The sequence below is a fragment of the Nelumbo nucifera genome, chromosome 3, assembly GCF_055504915.1.
Source record: "Nelumbo nucifera cultivar China Antique chromosome 3, China Antique-T2T, whole genome shotgun sequence".
In the NCBI taxonomy this organism is placed as follows: Eukaryota; Viridiplantae; Streptophyta; class Magnoliopsida; order Proteales; family Nelumbonaceae; genus Nelumbo; species Nelumbo nucifera.
Genome location: NC_142651.1, coordinates 89,692,657 through 89,710,839, shown reverse-complemented (window position 1 = coordinate 89,710,839; position 18,183 = coordinate 89,692,657). Strand labels below are relative to the sequence as shown.

The 18,183-nt window shown below is 36.1% G+C and overlaps 1 protein-coding gene across 3 annotated transcripts; it reads left to right on the top strand.

Moving 5' to 3' along the window:
- Window positions 1-213: 213 nt before the first annotated feature.
- LOC104590452 (uncharacterized) lies at window positions 214-17,758 on the top strand. 3 transcript variants are annotated; one of them, XM_010249122.3, is made up of 7 exons: window positions 214-374; window positions 7,194-7,447; window positions 7,774-7,913; window positions 9,259-9,361; window positions 12,741-13,292; window positions 14,160-14,497; window positions 17,249-17,758. In XM_010249122.3, exons 2-7 carry the CDS (start codon window positions 7,279-7,281, stop codon window positions 17,402-17,404), a joined length of 1,458 nt encoding a protein of 485 aa, XP_010247424.1. In that variant the 5' UTR covers window positions 214-374; window positions 7,194-7,278; the 3' UTR covers window positions 17,405-17,758. The 3 variants fall into 3 exon arrangements, with proteins under 3 accessions (XP_010247424.1, XP_010247427.1, XP_010247426.1); XM_010249125.3 differs by having other exon boundaries at window positions 216-374; window positions 12,897-13,292; XM_010249124.3 differs by having other exon boundaries at window positions 216-374; window positions 12,744-13,292.
- Window positions 17,759-18,183: the final 425 nt, after the last annotated feature.

Here is an 18,183-nt window from a genome sequence, read left to right as displayed (position 1 = left end):
AGTCAATGGAGTTTCGGTTCGGGCGCCGACAAGTCGACGGCAGTTCGGCTTTCTGCCGTCTATCAAGCTTCCTCTCATTCCGCGATCCCGCGCACGTGTCCGGGTGTAGTGTCAAGCTGGATTCAGAATGGACGCGTCCAGATTCTATTGGTGATGACTGATGAGGCAAAGCTACTAAGGGATCGTATCCGAGCCGTTCGTGGGATCTCTGGACGTCAACATGTTCTTTCTCTCTCCTCTCTCATCTCTCTCTAAGACGGTTCGAAGCTCAAAAAGTGTAAGTTGATGGGTCTTGATTAGACCCTTTTTTCGCCCTTTCTCTTCTCAGTTTCAGCTGAGTGAGAAGGAAGAGGGGAGAGAGAGAAGAGGTACAGGTATGTGAAGATTCTTCTGATATTCCGTGTTCGTTGTCTTTGGTAGCTATGCTAATATCTTATTTGACTCTTATTTTTCTTTTCATATTTCTTGTTTATGTTGATGTTTATTTGTTTCTTTAAGCACCCAGTTGATAATTCGCGAGTTCGTTCCTTTTGTTTGTGAGATTTGTCTTGGTGGGTTGCTTTTGATTTTTATCTGGTGAATTGGGTTTTATTTTCTTTTGTTAATTGTAGTGATTTTGTGATCTGAGTCTGTTGTTGTTGAATCTGTTTTGAGACTGATTTGTTGGTTGACTTTGATTTTTCATGGAGTACTTTCGTGAAAAGTTTGATTTTTCTGTTCTTCTGTTCTTCTGATCCGGTTTCTTTCCACGAAGGAGGGTGTGCTTCTATGTAGGGGGTTTTGCTGTTCTTTGGGTTTCTCTGAACTCTAATTTATTCTTGGTTAGTTTGGGTTTTGAGCTTTTCTTTCTTTTTTCCAATTAGTTTTTCTTCTTTTCCTTTGGAACTGTTGTGTTTTGTGGTTTTCTTGTTTGATTTTTTTGATAGGTTGATTTTCTTGTTTGGTTAATTGCAATATATTTTTTTAATATCTTCTTTTAAAGGGCTTGTTAATCTATCTTTTGGCTGATTGACTTGGGTTTGACGGTCTAATTCCAAGGGGAATTTTATTTATGTTACTCTGTTCTTTCCAAGTTTTGAAGTTTAAATCCAATCTATCATTTGGAAGTTATGGGCTTAGGAAAATTGCTTCTGCAACAGAAGAAAGGATTTGAAGCTTTTTAATCTTCATATGCTTGTATTTTTCTATAACTTTTAAGTTTTTATTCCAACTGTTGTTAAAAATCTATTTTCTATTGTAAACAGAATTAGAAAAAGATGTTCTATTATCTTGTTAAAAATGAGTAATTTTTATGCGGTTTTACAAATTCATCCACTTCTTGCACGAGATTCTAGAACTGGTTTTCTTTGCACAATTCTCAAAGTTGACACCGATTTCTCCTACTATCCTCTTCCCTATGAACTACTATGATTTGCAAGTAACTTGAGCAATATTTTCAGAATTCCTAGATGATGATCTTAGGAAGCTCATTAGCGGATCATACAGTATAATCCCTATTAAACATTATATACATCATGTGTAAAGAAATTGTGCAGCATTGTGACAAGTATTTTGCATCAAACTTATGGGTTACATTGTTACACTATGAGATCCTGGGAGACAGTGATCAAGACATGCTGGTGGAGTAATCATAGAAAAGAATGAAAGCTTAAGTGCATTAAGATAATTTCTATGTGTTGTTCTTGTTTATATAGGTAATAAAAAAATGGAAAAACAACTTGTACTTTTATTTGAGGGGTCAACTTTTAACTATTGAGGCTATTTTCTTGCTCATGCAATTGATGGATAAGTTTAAGATTTGTTTTAATTCTCCTTCATTGGGAATATTAGGTTTCAAGTTTTTAAAAGGTCTGATGTCAATAGAAAAACAATTCTCTATGAGGGATCTGTCAACTTCTTCTGTATATTCACAAGTAGGAAGACAGAGAAGGGAAGTACAAGAAGCTACAATCAGTTTAAATAGGAACTTGAAACAAAAGTTGAGGTTTGGTTGATATTGGCTTTCATATCTTTGAAAATGGGAAACAGAAGATTTATAAAAAAAATGGGAAACTAAAGATGATCCTTTTGGGAAGCCACAGAAGATGTAGGCATGGAAGCAAGGAAAGATACTGTTGAAGAAGAAATCAAGTTTCTTAATATTCTTGTGTTAGTGGCAATTTCATAATTTCTGGGTCTTATGGATTTTCATATTTTTGACTTTTCTCTTATTTAATTTCTAGTTGTTAGTTTCTCAGGGATAGGGTTTAGGCATTTTAAAGGGTCAAACCGTCAAATTAGTTCATGCCATTTTTTTATTTAAGTATATTTTTCAGGGATCAAAACTTGTCTTTTGCATGATTTTGGTATCATTAATTGGTGGTTGAGTTATCTATCCAAATAAGACTAAGATGCATTTTGAGGGAGTTATGGTCATTTTACTAATAGGGTGTTAACATGTGACAAGATTTGGATGTTTATTTTCTTTGAGTCGTTTTTGATTTCTCTAGTTGTTGTAGGATTTGTAAAGTGATTAGAGTTATTTAATGGGCTAGAGTCCTTATTTGAGTGGCTATATGTATTACCTACTGGTTTTGCTTGGTTTTGAAGCAATTAAAAGTTGTTAGTTGTTCTGAGTGAACTTCTTAAGTATAACTTTGAGCCTATGAAGGGAGATTAGAACCCTTATGTTGAGTCCATAAATGGTCATTTTTATTATTGGAACTGAGTTGAATTAATGCAATAAGAGTTTATTGTACTTATGGGTAATAGTGTGATATTCTTTCTCCTTCTTTTTTATCTCTTCATCTTTAAAGGTACAACACTCCTCTTTCTCTTCCCACTGGCAAACAGCCTAACCAGATTTGGAGTCAATGAGAGAGAATGAAATTGGGGATGCTGGGTCCAGGGGAAACAGTTGTAATCTTATGGTAATTTTTGATATCTGTCAACCTAGGGTTGTTGAGGTCTTGAGTTACCTAGCTCCCTAACTCTTTGGAGGATATGTTTGATCTTTATATTCTTCTAAATTTATTCATTAAAATTAAATGTTAATGATAAAAACTTTAGAGTGTAACTAAAGGGGAAATGATATTATTAGTTAGATTGTTCTTTCTACAAGCATCCCAAAGAGAGGCATGAGGTGCACCTCTCAACAAAGAAAAGCAAGAAACACAAACAAGAAAGCAATTACAACTTAGACCAATACAAGTCACCCCTATTTATTCCTTGCTTAGCTAAGGAATCAGCGATCCCATTGGCTGATCTTCTCTCCCATTGTATCCCCACTGTCATGTTTCATCTCTATACGCTCAAATAACAGTGTTTGGCTTATGTAACCACCCCACCACTATCTTGGAATCACCTACAATCAGCTTGTTCAGACTCAAATCTTTTGCTATCTGCAACCCTTAAATTACTGCCAAAAGCTCAGCCCTTATTGAGTCCCCCAAACCCACCAGTCCTGAGAACAAAGCAACGATTTGTCCATCCTTGTTTGTAAACACCCCTCCTGCTTCTGATGGGCCTGGATTTCCTTGATTGCTTCCATCAAAATTTAGTTTAATAAAGTCATCAATTGGAGGTGACCAAGGAGCACAAACCAACTCCTTTTTTTTTGATGAGCTTATCACCACCTCATGCCAATTCTTTCAAATATCAACTAACTTTGTCCCAACTATATGTGGCATGCTACATGTATCCTATTGCATTCTATTTTTCAGTGCACGAAATGACAATTCACAATCTATGTTCATAAGAGTGTGGCGAGGATTTTAATGGTGGTTGCCAACCTGATGCAACCTTACTCCTTTATCCGGGCTTGGGACCAGCCAACAAGCTCAACACAGACAGTTTATTGAGCAATTTAAAAGTGGATGTAAATAACCATCATCACCATCATCCAAGCCTTATCCCAACTATATGAATCAAGTTTCGCTAGTCCATTCTGTTTAATGCCATATCAATTGTTAAATTATGGGTGCTGTTGATGGCCTTCTATGCCATAGTTTTTAAGGTGCCAAGGTGAGGCTAGGCGACAGGGGAGCGCCTTGTTGTCTAGGTGCCTGCCTAGGTGATGGATTTTTTTAAGTGAAAAACATATATCCTATGGTAGTTCTCTAGGTTCCACAACCACATTTCCTTGATAATTATCCATAATTTTCATAAGAAAAGTATAAGCTTCATATTAAAGCATAGAAAATCAACATATTCATAAGAAAAAGAAGAAAGAAAAGAAAATTCAAAAAATATGGGGGCTGAACCCCTATTTTGTTATAGTACGTGCCAACCAGTTGGTTGATAAGGTATCTTGCTGGTCGTAGTGGAGACTTGGGATCGTATCCCTTTTGCACCTGGGTTGGGGGATGGGCCACCCCCATTGTTTAGCCCTTCAAAAGAAATAAAAAGACCTTATTTTGTTATAGGAAAAGAAGAAGAAGAAAATAGAGCATTTAGCAATGTTTGTGTTGATTAAACCCTAATAAATAAGAAAATAATAAAAAGAAATTAGAAAGTAAACACACAAAATGAATATTTTAGTTTAATAATGTCTATTTTGTAATTGCAATCTCAAAAAATTAAGAATATAAAAGTATTTTACAAAACAATGTACAAAACTGTTTGGCAATTAGGCCAGGCGAACCTCCAAGGGCTCCTTGTCACCTAGGCATCGCCTTGACAACTATGTTCTATGCTGGATGTAAATAAACCAAAGTTGTTAAATATTCTTTTTAGTATAACGGTTTCATAACAGATATTTTTGTCTTGTATTTTCAAGTTGTGAAATATTTTTTTAGTATGATTGGTTTCATCACAACAGTTGTTGTCCTTCTATGTTTTCCTAATTGCAATGTGTAAACAGATGCATCCCAACCTGATAGATTTTGTCTTGTTATTATATATTTACGATGCTTCTGAAATGATGAACTTTCCTTGTTGCTGTTGCTATAAACCATTGATTTTCTCCTACTCATCTGAATCCAGATAGGATACTATATATTCTTGTATCAAGTTCATATTATGGTTTGGTCTGAATTGGGATTTGGGCTTTAGAAGAGGCCTCCATGAGGGTGAAACCAACACTATCATGACCTTGATTCAAGATCTTGATAGAGTGGTGTTGGACCCTTCAAGAGGGTCCAGCCGAATTTGGACCCTTTCATCCTCAAGTTCCTTTACTTGTGCCTTAGTCTTTGTGCATTTAATTCAGCCGAGTGTTAGTCTGGGTATGCCCTTTTAGGAGTGAGCAAGAGAAACCGAAAAACCGAACTGAAGCAATGAGACTGAATTGAAAGTTCTAGTTAACCAAAACAGTCGATTCGGATTTGGTTCCATATTTTTAAAAAACCAAAGGTATAGGTTCGGTTTTGGTTAACCAATATAAAAAACAATGTTTAATTGAACCGATTGGTATACATATATTTCTATATATTATATGTATATTATATATTTTTCATATATATTTTATATTATCCATATATTATAAATTAATAAATATGCATTATATATAAATATATATATATTTATTTGTAATATATTTGTTATTTATTATTTAAAATATAATATTTTATATGTATTTCTAGTTTTTTATTATATACTTATATAATTTTTTATAATATATTGTAAATATAAAAACAAAAAAATCGACGAACCAAACCGATGGTTAACTGAACTAGGTAACCAGTTAACCAATTGGGTTTGGTTCGATTTCGGTTATCGATTTTCCAGAAACCGGTAATATCGGTTTGGTTTCAAATTTTTTTTTGATGAATGGGTTTGGTTTCAAAATTAAGCCCACAGTTTGGTTAACCGAATTGTGAGCACCCCTATGCCCTTTCCTGTAAAGGAGGTTTGGAGCAATCCTATTCCACCTAGGATTGGTGGTGTTTGCTGGGAAGTGTATTTGAAGAAAAAGACCTAATTGGTGTCTTTCCCCTTTTTGGTGCCATCTCTGCAAAGCCAACGGTGAGTCTTGCTATCACTTATAAATCTCTTGTCCATTTGCTTCAATTTTGGAATGGTTTGCCTCTTTGTTTGGATGCAAGCGGACCCCTCAATCTTTCGTTCAGAGTTTGTTATTTTGTTGGAGGGCTGAAGAAAAGGGGAAGAATTCCTTGGAGAGAAATCAAAGATTTTTTTTTAAAGAAAAAGAAAGGAACAGGGAGGCACTAATTGATGCCATAACTATAAAAGGGTTCATTAGGTGAAGACCCTGAAGTTCTTTGAGGATATTTCAGTTGGTGATTTGATGAGGAAGTGGAAGGAACTTCCTGATTTTGCTCATCTCAAGGAGAGTCTTAGGCTTGTTTGGTCCCCACGTAGTAGGGGATTCATTAAGCTGAATTTTGATGGTAGCAGTGAAGGAAATCTGAGTCCTTTAAGTATTGGAGGAGTGTTTAGAAATGAGGAAGGAGAAATTATTGCCCTTTACTCTAGCCATATTGGGGTGGGTGATGCTTTGAGAGCTAAATTATTGGCTGTAATTGGAGAGATTTCAAAAAGGCAAGGATTTGAACATTTGGAAGCCACCAATTCAGGGAGACTCAAAGTTGGTCATTAGCTGGCTACAAAAGGAAGAGAATGTGGGTTGGTGGGGCTACATCTATGAGGAGAAGAATCAAGTGGTTGCTGCAAGGGATGGATGTTACTCTAAAATGGGTTAAAAGAGATGCTAATTCTTTTGTTGGTTCTTTGACTAAACATGGGGTGGGTAGGAACCAACTATATCGGGCTTGGTTGTAACATTGTTTCCTCTTTAGGGAGAGCTAATTAATGAATTTTTCTTGGTTGTAACATTGTTTCCTGTTGGTTCTCTTATTTGTTTCTTTTTCTTTGATAATTAATGAATTCTGTTTCTGTTATTAATAAAAAAATCAAGTTCATATTATGTGCCAATTTATTCAGATGCTAGGATATTTTGGCCATCAGCTATTGTCTTTCTTCTCTCCTGGCTACAATTAGAATGGTACCATATGTGTCATGTAGGCTTCATATCTTTGACCAACATATTCACTTGTTTGGATATTTTTGACTTTGTATCTTTTCAAATGACATATCTATCTTTACATGATAAAGGTTCCATGCTACTGTATCTTATTGACCCACTTGTAGTTCTCCCTCTTTTTTTTCCTTTTCTAGTGATACCATTGCTCCTTTGGGTGTTCCTGTATTCTGGTATCTATTTGATTACTAAGGTAAAACACTTTGTATTGCAGATTGGATGCAAACGTGTATAGAGGTCGTATTTTTGATTTGACATTTTTGAATTAATTGTTTGGTATATCCACAAGCATAGATCAAATGCCGGCACTAAAAATGAAGGCCAAGTCAAGAACAGGCTGTATAAAAGATGGAAATGGGCTTCGGGTCTGTCAACGGTCAAGTAAAATATCCAAGGATTCATGTTTTCAGGTCAGAATGTCTCAACAAGAAGCTGAGTTGGGCAGTTCTATTGAAGATTGCCAAGATGGTAAGAAATTACATGTTTTGTCTTTCTTGCAAGATATCTTTCAGTGGGCATCATGAAAATAGATCACAGAGCTTCCATAGTTTTTAAAAGAGTACTCTGTAGTGTATCGTGTTTTTTAGTTCATACTTGCTTCAAAATTTCTATCCTGTTCAATCACCATATTCTTCTCTTCAAAAGTTTGTTTTCCATAACATTTAACTCTGTTCATCATATTGTTTTCATTTATTAATTTCTATGTGCAGTATGAACTTAATTCCTAATTATGAAGGGAATGTTGCATCCCACGAAATTTTGTACTCTTTTTTAATGTTTACTTCTTGTTGCAGTTTTTCCCAGCATTGAAGTACCTTCATATAAAATTAGAAGTGATGAAGCTGTTGAGCATCAACAATTAGTGGATGAGGAAGCCATTAGGTCACAAAGGTCATCATCATCATTAACTGATTCTGCATCTATTGAAAGAGAGGTATGGAATTAATTATGTATTGTTTTTTGAACATGTCTGAATATTGTTGTATGAAAGTTGTTTAGTTTGTTTTTAACATCTTGAGATTACACATTTCCCCGTTCAATCATATGTTATTTATATGACAATTGTTTTGTTGGAAAGTGATTGCTTATTTCACTGTCATGAAGTTATGAATACTCTGTTCGCAAGTCACAAATGATATGCCTACATTATTTTTGTTAAATAAACAAAAGGAATGGTAAATGGACTTCTTATTGTGTAATAACCACACAGTGGAAGGGTTTGGTGGTCAAGCTTTTCTTTGAGCTTGAGTTGGTGTGCTGCATCGATACTGCAGGGTTACATGTCTTTTTCCTAATTTGTGCTCATATGGTACATTGTGGGTCAAGTGAATGATTAGTTTGGTTCTTCAATATTTCTGCTCACATCAGAAGGCCCTTGGAATCCCATACATCGTTTAAGATAAACCAAATTGCCCATAATCAACATGAACCACTTGTTCAAATGGATAACTTGGGATGTGAACAACCTAGCAGACATGCTGGCAAGGGAAGGTGTGAACAAAAATGTTTTTGAATGGGGACTACGTGGTCCAGGAGAAGGGCTTCCAAATTTGAATTCATTGCAATTTTTTTCAATAAGTCATCCTTGAGCTGCATGTATCAACTTGCCCTACAAGTTTCCTGGGTTGTATGGTTCTACTTTGAAATGAACACATTTCACACTATTGATAAGGAAAAAATTTGAACAATGGATCAAATAATGACACTTTTTGGTTGTACATTTACTTTCAATACACATGATTGATTCTATTTTTCACTGCATTAGTTTTGCTGACTTTTTCACTTCCCAATTATCTTTCTATTTTTTTCTTTTTTTTTTTTGACTCAGGAAACTGATCCAGGATATTAATATCATCCTACAGTTATATTTCTAGGCCATCTGATTCATGGTATTGAAGACATCAAATCCTGTTTATACCTGCTTAACTGAGGCATTATATATCTATTTTATAGGGAGTTTTGAAAATTACCTTGAAGGATATAATTAATTGAAGATTTATTTCAGCCTAGACCAACCTTCCTGATAACATGTAAAGCAAAGAATGAAAAAAAAAAGTGTGTGATCTGTCAAAATGTTATATTGGTACTGTTATGTGTAGGTTAGTTATCTGTTGTTTTTGCTAACATCTACTGATTTCTACATCTTGGTTTTGCTTTAGCTTACTTGTTTTCCAGTAATTAGATCTGGTTTCCTTGTTTAAGCCGTTGTTTCATTGAGATTGGTCATTCAGGCTTTTATATTAATTAATGCAGTGACAATTTTGTTACTTGAATTGCAGGAGATTCTACCAGCCACATGCCCATCAAACTTGGAAACAATCTTCTCACCTATTTTGCAGTCTGATGAAGTTAACTATAAACCAAATTTTCAAAGCTATACAGGTAAAGCCTTTTCTTTTCCTCCAAAGAAAAAAAACCTATACGTACTCAATGTTCCTGTTAGTCAATAGCTATTTAATTAGCATGTTCCCTCACCTATAGAATTGTTTGGTGCATACTGTGGAGTAGCTTGAACTTTATAATTATGGCATCATCCTTGGAGGCTTGCCCACCTGCTGGCTGAAGCTAGAGATATTTTGGCTTCTATGAATGTGAAGCTAGTCTGGATTCACAGGGAACTTAACACTGTAGCTGAAAGCTTAGCCAAATCAGGAGCCCATAGAGTATCTTTGTTTTCTGATAGTTATTTGCCTCTTTAGTTATGTTCCTGCCTTCTATTGGCTCTTGTACACTGTTAACTTTTCTCAGTTAACTTTTAATAAAACTCAGTTAACCTTTCTCAAAATAAAAAAAAAGTCAAGTATTCTCCACTTAAAGGACAAGAGGATATTCACATAAGTATTTTACAACTCAGACAATGTTGGTTCCAACCAAAACTCAGCTGAATGATCCACAACTTGGCTTACAGCCTGCCTGACCCTATATTGGTTCAGAACTAATTGTGGGGATTTTTTTTGCAAAATAAATGTCAAATCGTGTTTTTGAATGATGAATAAAGTTAGAGCATGTGTTTGAATCTTCAAAAGAATTGATATAGAAAAGAAAGATTCTGAGGTGTTACAGAGTGAGCAAAAGAGAATTTTAGACATTTACTGGATTTTGTCATTGTTGAGCAAATTCAAATTGTTCATTAAGATAAAAAGGTTCCATGTCCTGATCACAATTGCAAAAGTTTATTTTGATATTCACTTCTTTTACTATCCCTCCTATCTGAATCTGAACTCATGCTTTTAAAGTAATGTTAGATGCAAACCATAAATCCTGAATCCAAACATTAAATGGAGGCATCATTGGTGAGGTAGGTGCTGTTGGAAGGGTGGAATCAACATGAGAGTGGTGACACTGTAAAACATGTGAGATTGATGCCTATTTTGTTTTAATGGCAGTATGCCTTGGTGAGCATTGGTTTAAGCTTTAATCTTCATTCATTTCCATTTCCCTTCTTGAGACATTTGACTTGGAATCATATGCTTAGAGAGTCCTGAAGTTGAAGCAGATGTTATGGTTGGAACTATTTGTTTGACTGCATGGATTATGACCCACAAAAAGGATAATAGAGGAAGCATTCTTCTCTTTATTTTGCATCTTTGGGGGCATCCTGGGTTTTGTAGTGGTCAATGCAAATGATCAGGTTGGCTCTTTATCAATTTGTTCCCAACTGCCCGATTAGACTCCTAATTTTTTGACCATATGCCTATAAGTCCATGAACATTCCTGATTAGTCTCCAACCACCTTGTGACAACCTTTGGAGTCTACTTTAGTATTGTTTAGTTTTATCTTCTTAAGCCTTGTTAACGCCACTAGTAGTTCTACTCTTGTAGAATCTCCTCCCACAATTGGACCTGAAAACATTGCAATTACGTTTCATTCACTCTTCCAACACCTGACAAGCCTGGGTTGCCTAGGCTGCAACTATCAAAGTTCAACTTGACAAAGGACATAGCTGGAGGTTGCAATGAAACAGCTATTTTTTTCCTTCCCACTAGCAGAATCAGCCACTTTTTTTCAAATTTCTGCTGATGTCATCAATGATCTCGCATTTAACTCTTCTTTCCTTGTCCTTGAAAAGTGTTGGGTTCCTTTCCTCCCAAATACACCACAGAACTGCTGCCCTTGTACATCTCCAAAGGATTTCCCCCCCTCTTACTAATTTGGTGAGAAGAAGGCTGTATCAAATAATATCTTCAATATCGCTGGAGGCAGCCACCTGCAACTGAAATCTGAAAAAAAGTATTCCCAAATAACAGCCGCAAAGTTGCAGGAGACTATTGATCAAAAAAAGTTGCAGATTAGCAGGTGGGAGGTGTTTTCACCTATTATAAAACCCTACATCTCACAAAGTTGAAGTGAGAAGACATACAACAGCTTAGGGCTGACTGCTTATCGGAAGGTAGGACAGGATTACCCTGTTACTTTGTTATCCCTTCTCCTGTTAGTGCAGCAGCGAGACTGTTTTCTGATCTTGGTGTCCACTGTCCTTTTGAACAGGCAGTTAAGGTTAGGGAAAAAATGCCTTTCTTTCTCTAAGCAAGAATCTTAGAGCCAAGGGCTTACAGACTTGTAGACAACCAGTTCACCACCTGGCAATTCTCTTCTACAGTTGGTCCATTTCACCTCAAGGAAATGACTTAATTTTAAATCTAGGCAAGGACCTCTCTCCTCAAGGACCTTCCTTCCTGTGCTAGCCCTGAAAATCTTATGGAGATGTTGCTAAATGGTCTCTAAGGACTTCTACATGGTAGGTCTGTATTGCTGAGACAGCACTCTTCAAAGTTAAGTTTAATTATTCCCATCTCTGGTGCCATCTATGTAGCTATAACCTGTAGTTTTCTAAGGGTAAAAAATCCACTGAAGGACTATATCTCAGATTCTCAATATTGAATCCAAAGAAACACCTTTGAACTCATTTTTGTAATCATCCAGAAAGCAACCTTCATCATGATGAATTCCATAGGTTTTTCTTCTTGCTCCTTGTTATTAGAGATTCTTCCATTGACCATTGATTGGAAACCAAATTATCCATACTATAACAGTTCTAGTGCAAATTCTACACAGTTTCTCCCTTTATGTGTCCAAGAATAACCAAAAGAGGAATTATTTTGAATGAAAATCTAACTGTATTTTAATTATGAGGTATGAAAAAAAGAGGGAGAACTAATGCAGTTTCTCCATAAATCTACCCAAATTTCTGTAGTCTGAATGTCTGATTTGAATCTCTATGGTTTCGTGGGTGATGATGATTGAAATTTTCTTTTTTATTTACCATAAAAAGATTGAAATGAATCATTTATTGCCAAATGCTAGTAAATTGTGAAGACCATTTAGTTGTTTCATGTAGATTCTGTTTGGCATTCATTCCATTTCATCATTTGCAGATGCTTCGTTTTAGGTAGAAAACTTGCTTCCATTGATTTTCTTATGATTGTTGCTAGTTAGCTCTCGTTTTAGACAACCTTTGTCACATGTTGAGCTCTTTGTTTTGCTTCTAGCATCAATAATTACTTGGCTTTTTTTTTTTTTTGATTTTTTTGTTCTCTTCACATATAACATAACTCTGAGCTTTCAACCATATGCTTTGTCTCTCCTGTGATGATTTTCTCATGGTCTTCCATTCTTCTCCATGGTATTTTTGCATATATTAAAATCTCTTATCAAGCATGAAGTGATCACATAAAAAATAGTTGCATGAAGTTTCATGATAACCAATTATTCTGCAAAAAAAGTGAATCCAGTATTTCTTACCCTTTCCTAATTTTACAGTAGGGAGTGACAATTGTTCTGATATGGCACATTTGAAAGCTGATGCCTCTGATGATGGAAGCAGTGGCTCATGCGATGATTATCAAACATGCAACATATCAAGTTTTTATATTTCTGATAGGTGTCTTACTGGTTTAACCTATGATGGGAATGCAGAATTTGATGATATTATGGAAGCCAATCCATTCCTCAACCATGGATATACTGATTCAAGTTTGATGTTCGATATGGCTGAGGGATGCATGATATTGCCTTTCCTTGAGGAAACTGTGGAAATGAGCAATAACCTTGATGGTGAACCATGTGAAGAAGCCATGATGAGCTCAGATGATGGATGTCTATATCTAGCGATCCATCAAACACAGTCCCTTACCCAGGAACCTGATGTTAGTTCACACTCTGTTGACACTGACGAAGTTGAATACTTTGATCCACAGTTGTTTATAAAAAATTTACCTGATCTACCAGAAGTTGTTCCAACTCTGTGGCCTATGTTGTTACCCAAGGAATCCCGGATAAAGAAGCCTATCACTTTAGTACTTGATTTGGATGGTAAGGAAGTTTTTGATATTTTTTGTTTGGTGTATAGTTAATGGTTTGTTTATTTGTTTGCTTATTATCTTATAATAACTTAACTTTATTTTGAAATAATTTAATTAATTCCACTTATAACTATGATATATCTATAAATTCATTCCTCTTGGATGTGTGCAAACAAATTGAACAAGCTCTGGAACCACTTTCATGGATTTCAGTCATATATTAGAGCATCCAATGTAGCATGGACACAGACACGGGTTGAAATCTGATGTGTGCTCAAGACTAGAGTCCAACTAAGCAAGATGAGAAAACATGGACTCACGGATACATCTATGGAAAAGCATATACTATTAAAATAGTTCACATTTTTTATTAACTAATCTATGAAAGTTGCCTTTGTTACTTGATAATGTTTGATTTGAAAATTTTCTTAGCCTGTACATTGGCTGTTCACTTATGTCAAATAAGCTAGGATATTAAAAGAAAATGCAACATAGAAAGTGTCCTCAAGAATCTTTTTAGTGTTGGACTTCAACGTGTGTTCAATTTAGACACATCTTCCATTTAAGAGCGTCTACGCATCAGTGGGAGTATCCTAAACTTTGCGATTTCTATATTATGTGTTTTCATAGGTTTCAATTCTCTGGATCCTGCAATGTGCTTTATTTTGCATTAAGAACCAAAAATACATGTCACAATTCAAACACCACCACTTGCTGGATCCTGGGTGTTGTAACCTATGACATTGTTTTTTGTGGTAGTTTATAATCCCCAAGCTGAGCTTCATATTGGTTGAATGCATCTGTTATTTTTATTGTTTTGCGAATATTTGATGCATGCCAATTTTTCTAAAGTTATTGTTGTTTTCCATCTGTATAGAAACACTTGTTCATTCTACTCTGGAGCCCTGTGATGATGCAGACTTCACCTTTCAAGTTCATTTCAACATGAAGGAGCATACTGTCTATGTACGGCAGAGGCCTCACCTTCGGACATTCTTGGAAAGAGTTGCGGAGATGTTTGAGGTCATTGTGTTTACTGCCAGTCAAAGCACATATGCCGAGCAACTCTTGAATATACTGGATCCAGACAGGAAGCTTATTTCTCGACGTGCTTATCGTGAGTCATGTATCTTTTCAGATGGTAGCTACACTAAAGACTTGACGGTTTTAGGAGTTGACCTAGCAAAAGTTGCTATTATTGATAATTCTCCACAGGTATTATTTTCCTTCCCATCCTTTCCCCTCCTCACAAATCTTCATCTCCTGTTTGATTGCTATGCAATGGACTTCTATTTATCAAGTGAGTATTTATATGCTCTATTTTCATAGTTGTAACAACCTTGTAATGCTTTTACTGAGAGAAAATGTTATATGGGATCAGAAAATAATTTTCTATCAGAATTTCTTTTGGTCATCGTGACTCCGAAGGAGAAAAATCATTATCATTTTTTTGAGAAAAGGTAAAGTATATTGTATTACTTGTATGAAATGGGAGAACCCATTACAATTAGGCTGTATATGGGGGAGAATCCTGCAGTAAGAACTATATTATATTAATTGGAAGCTTAGATGCTTTTTCCCAAGAGAGAACCTTTGCTGTCATGGTATGTATAGCTTCATCTATTTGCGAGGATTTGCCTTCAAAATTCTGCTATTCCTCTCCTTCCAAATAGTCCAAAAGTAACTTCATCTATTTGCGAGGATTTTCCTTCAAAATTCTGCTATTCCTCTCCATCCGTAGCATATCCCAAATAATTTTTCCATTGTTTGATTGGTCTTCAATGAACCAGCTGTTTAGGAATCCAGCAGCAGTGCTAGGAAAAACTGAGTTCAGATATAGGTTGACCACCAAATTACTCAAGTAAGTCTGTCTGCTCACTGGGCAATTTAAAAGAGATGGTCTGCAGTCTCCTTAAGAGCATTACACAGAGGGCAGCTAGGGGAGGTAAGAGGGATGCCTCTCCTGCTTATCTTGTCTTTGGTGACACAATTTCCAAGGACTTCTGATCACACAAGAAAGGCAACCTTTGATGGCGCTTTCTGTGTTCATACAACTCTGGAGGGGAAATAGGGGTTACCCGAGCTTAGGTGCTGCATCATTAGTTGACTAAGAAAATCCTTTTCTTGTCCCACTTCTAACTTCTGCTATCCTCCTCAAGACTCAATTGGCTGATATTGTTGGACTTGGGGAATCATGCCCTCAAGACTCTCAATTTCCCAATCAAAGAGGTTCCTTCCAAAAATGGGAGTCCAGGTACCAGATTTTCACTCAATGGAGAATAATTCAGCCACAGTTGCCTCTTTGTTGATGGCAACATTGAAGAGACTTGGGTATGATTTGGCCAAGGTCCTTTAACAATGCCAGGAATCCAACCAAAATCTCAACTGAGAGCCATTGTCCAGATTATTAGCAACTCCTTCTAAGTGAGCATGAATCTTCTGAATGCCCTTCCAAACTGCAGTGTTGGTGGTATGGGTAGCAGGATTAGCATCCCAGCCTCCATTGGATAGCCCATGTTTGCTTGCAATCAGATGACACCATCAATTATTTCTTTCAGCATTGAATCTCCAGTGCCATTTTCTTAGAAGAGCAATGTTTAGGGATCAGGAAGTTGTTGGTTGAAGGAGATTCAAAGGTGATCATAAGCTGGCTAAAAGATAATGAGAAAGTTCCGTGGTATTTCAGGAATGAGGTTAAGAAACTTAAAAGATTTTCAGAAGATATACAGGTGATTTTGCAGTGGGTCCCTAGATCAGCAAACCGCTTAGCTGATCATTTTGCTAAGCAAGGGGTCAATAGAGGGAACTGATTTTGGGCTCATTTTTAACTGTAAGAAAAGGTTTTTGCTATTGTCTTAAAGATCATGGGGTAGCCGAGGCTACTCATATTATTGTAAATTTTGTTCCTGATTTAATAAAAGATTTATTTCTGCTGCTGATAAAAGAAAATGTTTAGGTTCCTGATGCAATAAATTCCCAGGTCACCTGACTTCTTTGGAGTACAAATACTAGCCCAATCCACATCTTCCATAAGAAATCTCTTTTAATCTTTTCCAGATTCTCTGCAACCTTTAAAGGGGCTTTGGATCATTTAATGGAAATGGCTTGAGAGGCTAGAAAGAGTGCTTTTGATTAAGGTTAACTTCCTTCCCTGAGAGAGATATCTGGCTTTCCATGAGTACAGTTCTTTTGACATATCTCAATAATTGGATCACATATGGAGCTTGAGGATTTGGCACCTAATGGGGGCTGTTGGTATGATGATGGAAGTTGAGCCACCTTGCAACCCAAAACATTAGCCAAATTTTTAATATCTGGGGCCTGTCCAGCTGGGATTAGAGAGCTCTTTCCCAGTTGATTCTGAGGCCAGAAACGATTTGGAACCAAGTCAGAATTTCCAATAAGTGCTGAAGATGTGAAGTGGAAGTGTCCAGAAAAATAAAGTATCATCAACAAACTGGAGGAAGGTAGTTTTTGGACCATTCCTGCACATTTCTAAACCTGAAATAGACCCTCCCTCTGAAGTTCTCTTCATGAGAGAAGCTAAGGCTTCTGTTGCACATATAAATACAAGAGGGGAGAGAGGGTGTCTCCCTTAGATCCCTAGAGCTTTTGAAATGGCTGGGAGGCACTCCATTGACCGGAAAAATCATTTTTCATAATCACTATTGGATCCTTTCCCAGCTATTTGCTAGTATGAAAAGAGTAATCAGTCCTTTTGTCTCGTCCATTTAAGAATCAATTTGGTGTCTCTGATCTTTTAGTATAGTGGTTCTAGAGAGGTACTTTTCAACCGTTGTATTTAGAGTTTGAGCATTCTGTTTTCCTGTGTATCCATAGTACAAGAAATGAACTGTGGAATTTAGGGATTTCAGGTTTTTAGTAGTTTAAGTGCTTAATGAATCTTGTCTATTATATGATTAGCTCCTGTTTTGAATAATTCGTTCTCTCCTTTTATGGTTTCAGGTTTTCAGGTTGCAAGTGAATAATGGGATCCCAATTAAGAGTTGGTTTGATGATCCGTCAGACTCTGCATTAATTTCATTGCTTCCCTTCCTTGAGACCCTGGTTGATGCTGATGATGTCCGTCCTATCATTGCAAAGAGATTCAATAATGAGTAGCAGCTCCCCATCTTCTTTTGATAGTATCAATTTAACCACCCTTTGTCTCTCCTCTCTTCTCAAGCCATAGTGAGATCTTTCAGTATGCTCCACTCCTACCCTTCTCTGGGTTGAGGTCATTTAATATAAATAAATTAGTTCTGTTGGTGAGTCAGCTGTTGGTATTTTCCCAATCTTACTTTATCCTCTTCGCAGAAAGCCTCTGTGAAGATTTGTATCTACTTGTGTTAGAGGTAGTGGCCAAGAATATTTCTATTTATTTTTCATTGTGCAGATAAAGATGAAGGTTTTTCCATACAGGTGTGTATATGAATGAATTTAGAGTGGAATAAAATTTGGTTGCAGATTCTGTTTGTTTTGCTTGTTGTGGAATTTTCATTAAATGACAGTTTCAGTTTGCAGTTACAGATTTCTTGCTACTTTCTCTCACATGATATATATTTTTATTTCACCTGTTATGAAGTGAAAAATAAAACCTGTTTCTAATATTTTAATAAGCTGTGAATATTGACTTGACACAATATATTCTCAACTACGAGTTATAACCTATTGATAAAAAAAACTACGAGTTATAACCTGATTTTATCCCGGCCTCTTGGCATATAATTGGTGTTTCACTTCCTCTTTTTACATAGTTGACATCTCCCATAGGTCTTTCACTTTTAAGTGCAGAAGACAAAATGGATAATACCTCTAAATGTTGACAAGTATTGTTAGAACAGTGGCCATTATAGTGTTGATAGCTTCTATGTTGACACTGTTATTGGATCTTTTTTTGG

Excerpts from the sequence above, each read along its gene's own strand:
- LOC104590452 (XM_010249122.3), top strand. The coding sequence starts at position 7,279 with ATGCCGGCACTAAAAATGAAGGCCAAGTCAAGAACAGGCTGTATAAAA. Across the intron at positions 9,362-12,740 it reads AAATTTTCAAAGCTATACAG|TAGGGAGTGACAATTGTTCT; the intron begins GTAAAGCCTTTT and ends CTAATTTTACAG. Across the intron at positions 14,498-17,248 it reads TTATTGATAATTCTCCACAG|GTTTTCAGGTTGCAAGTGAA; the intron begins GTATTATTTTCC and ends TTATGGTTTCAG.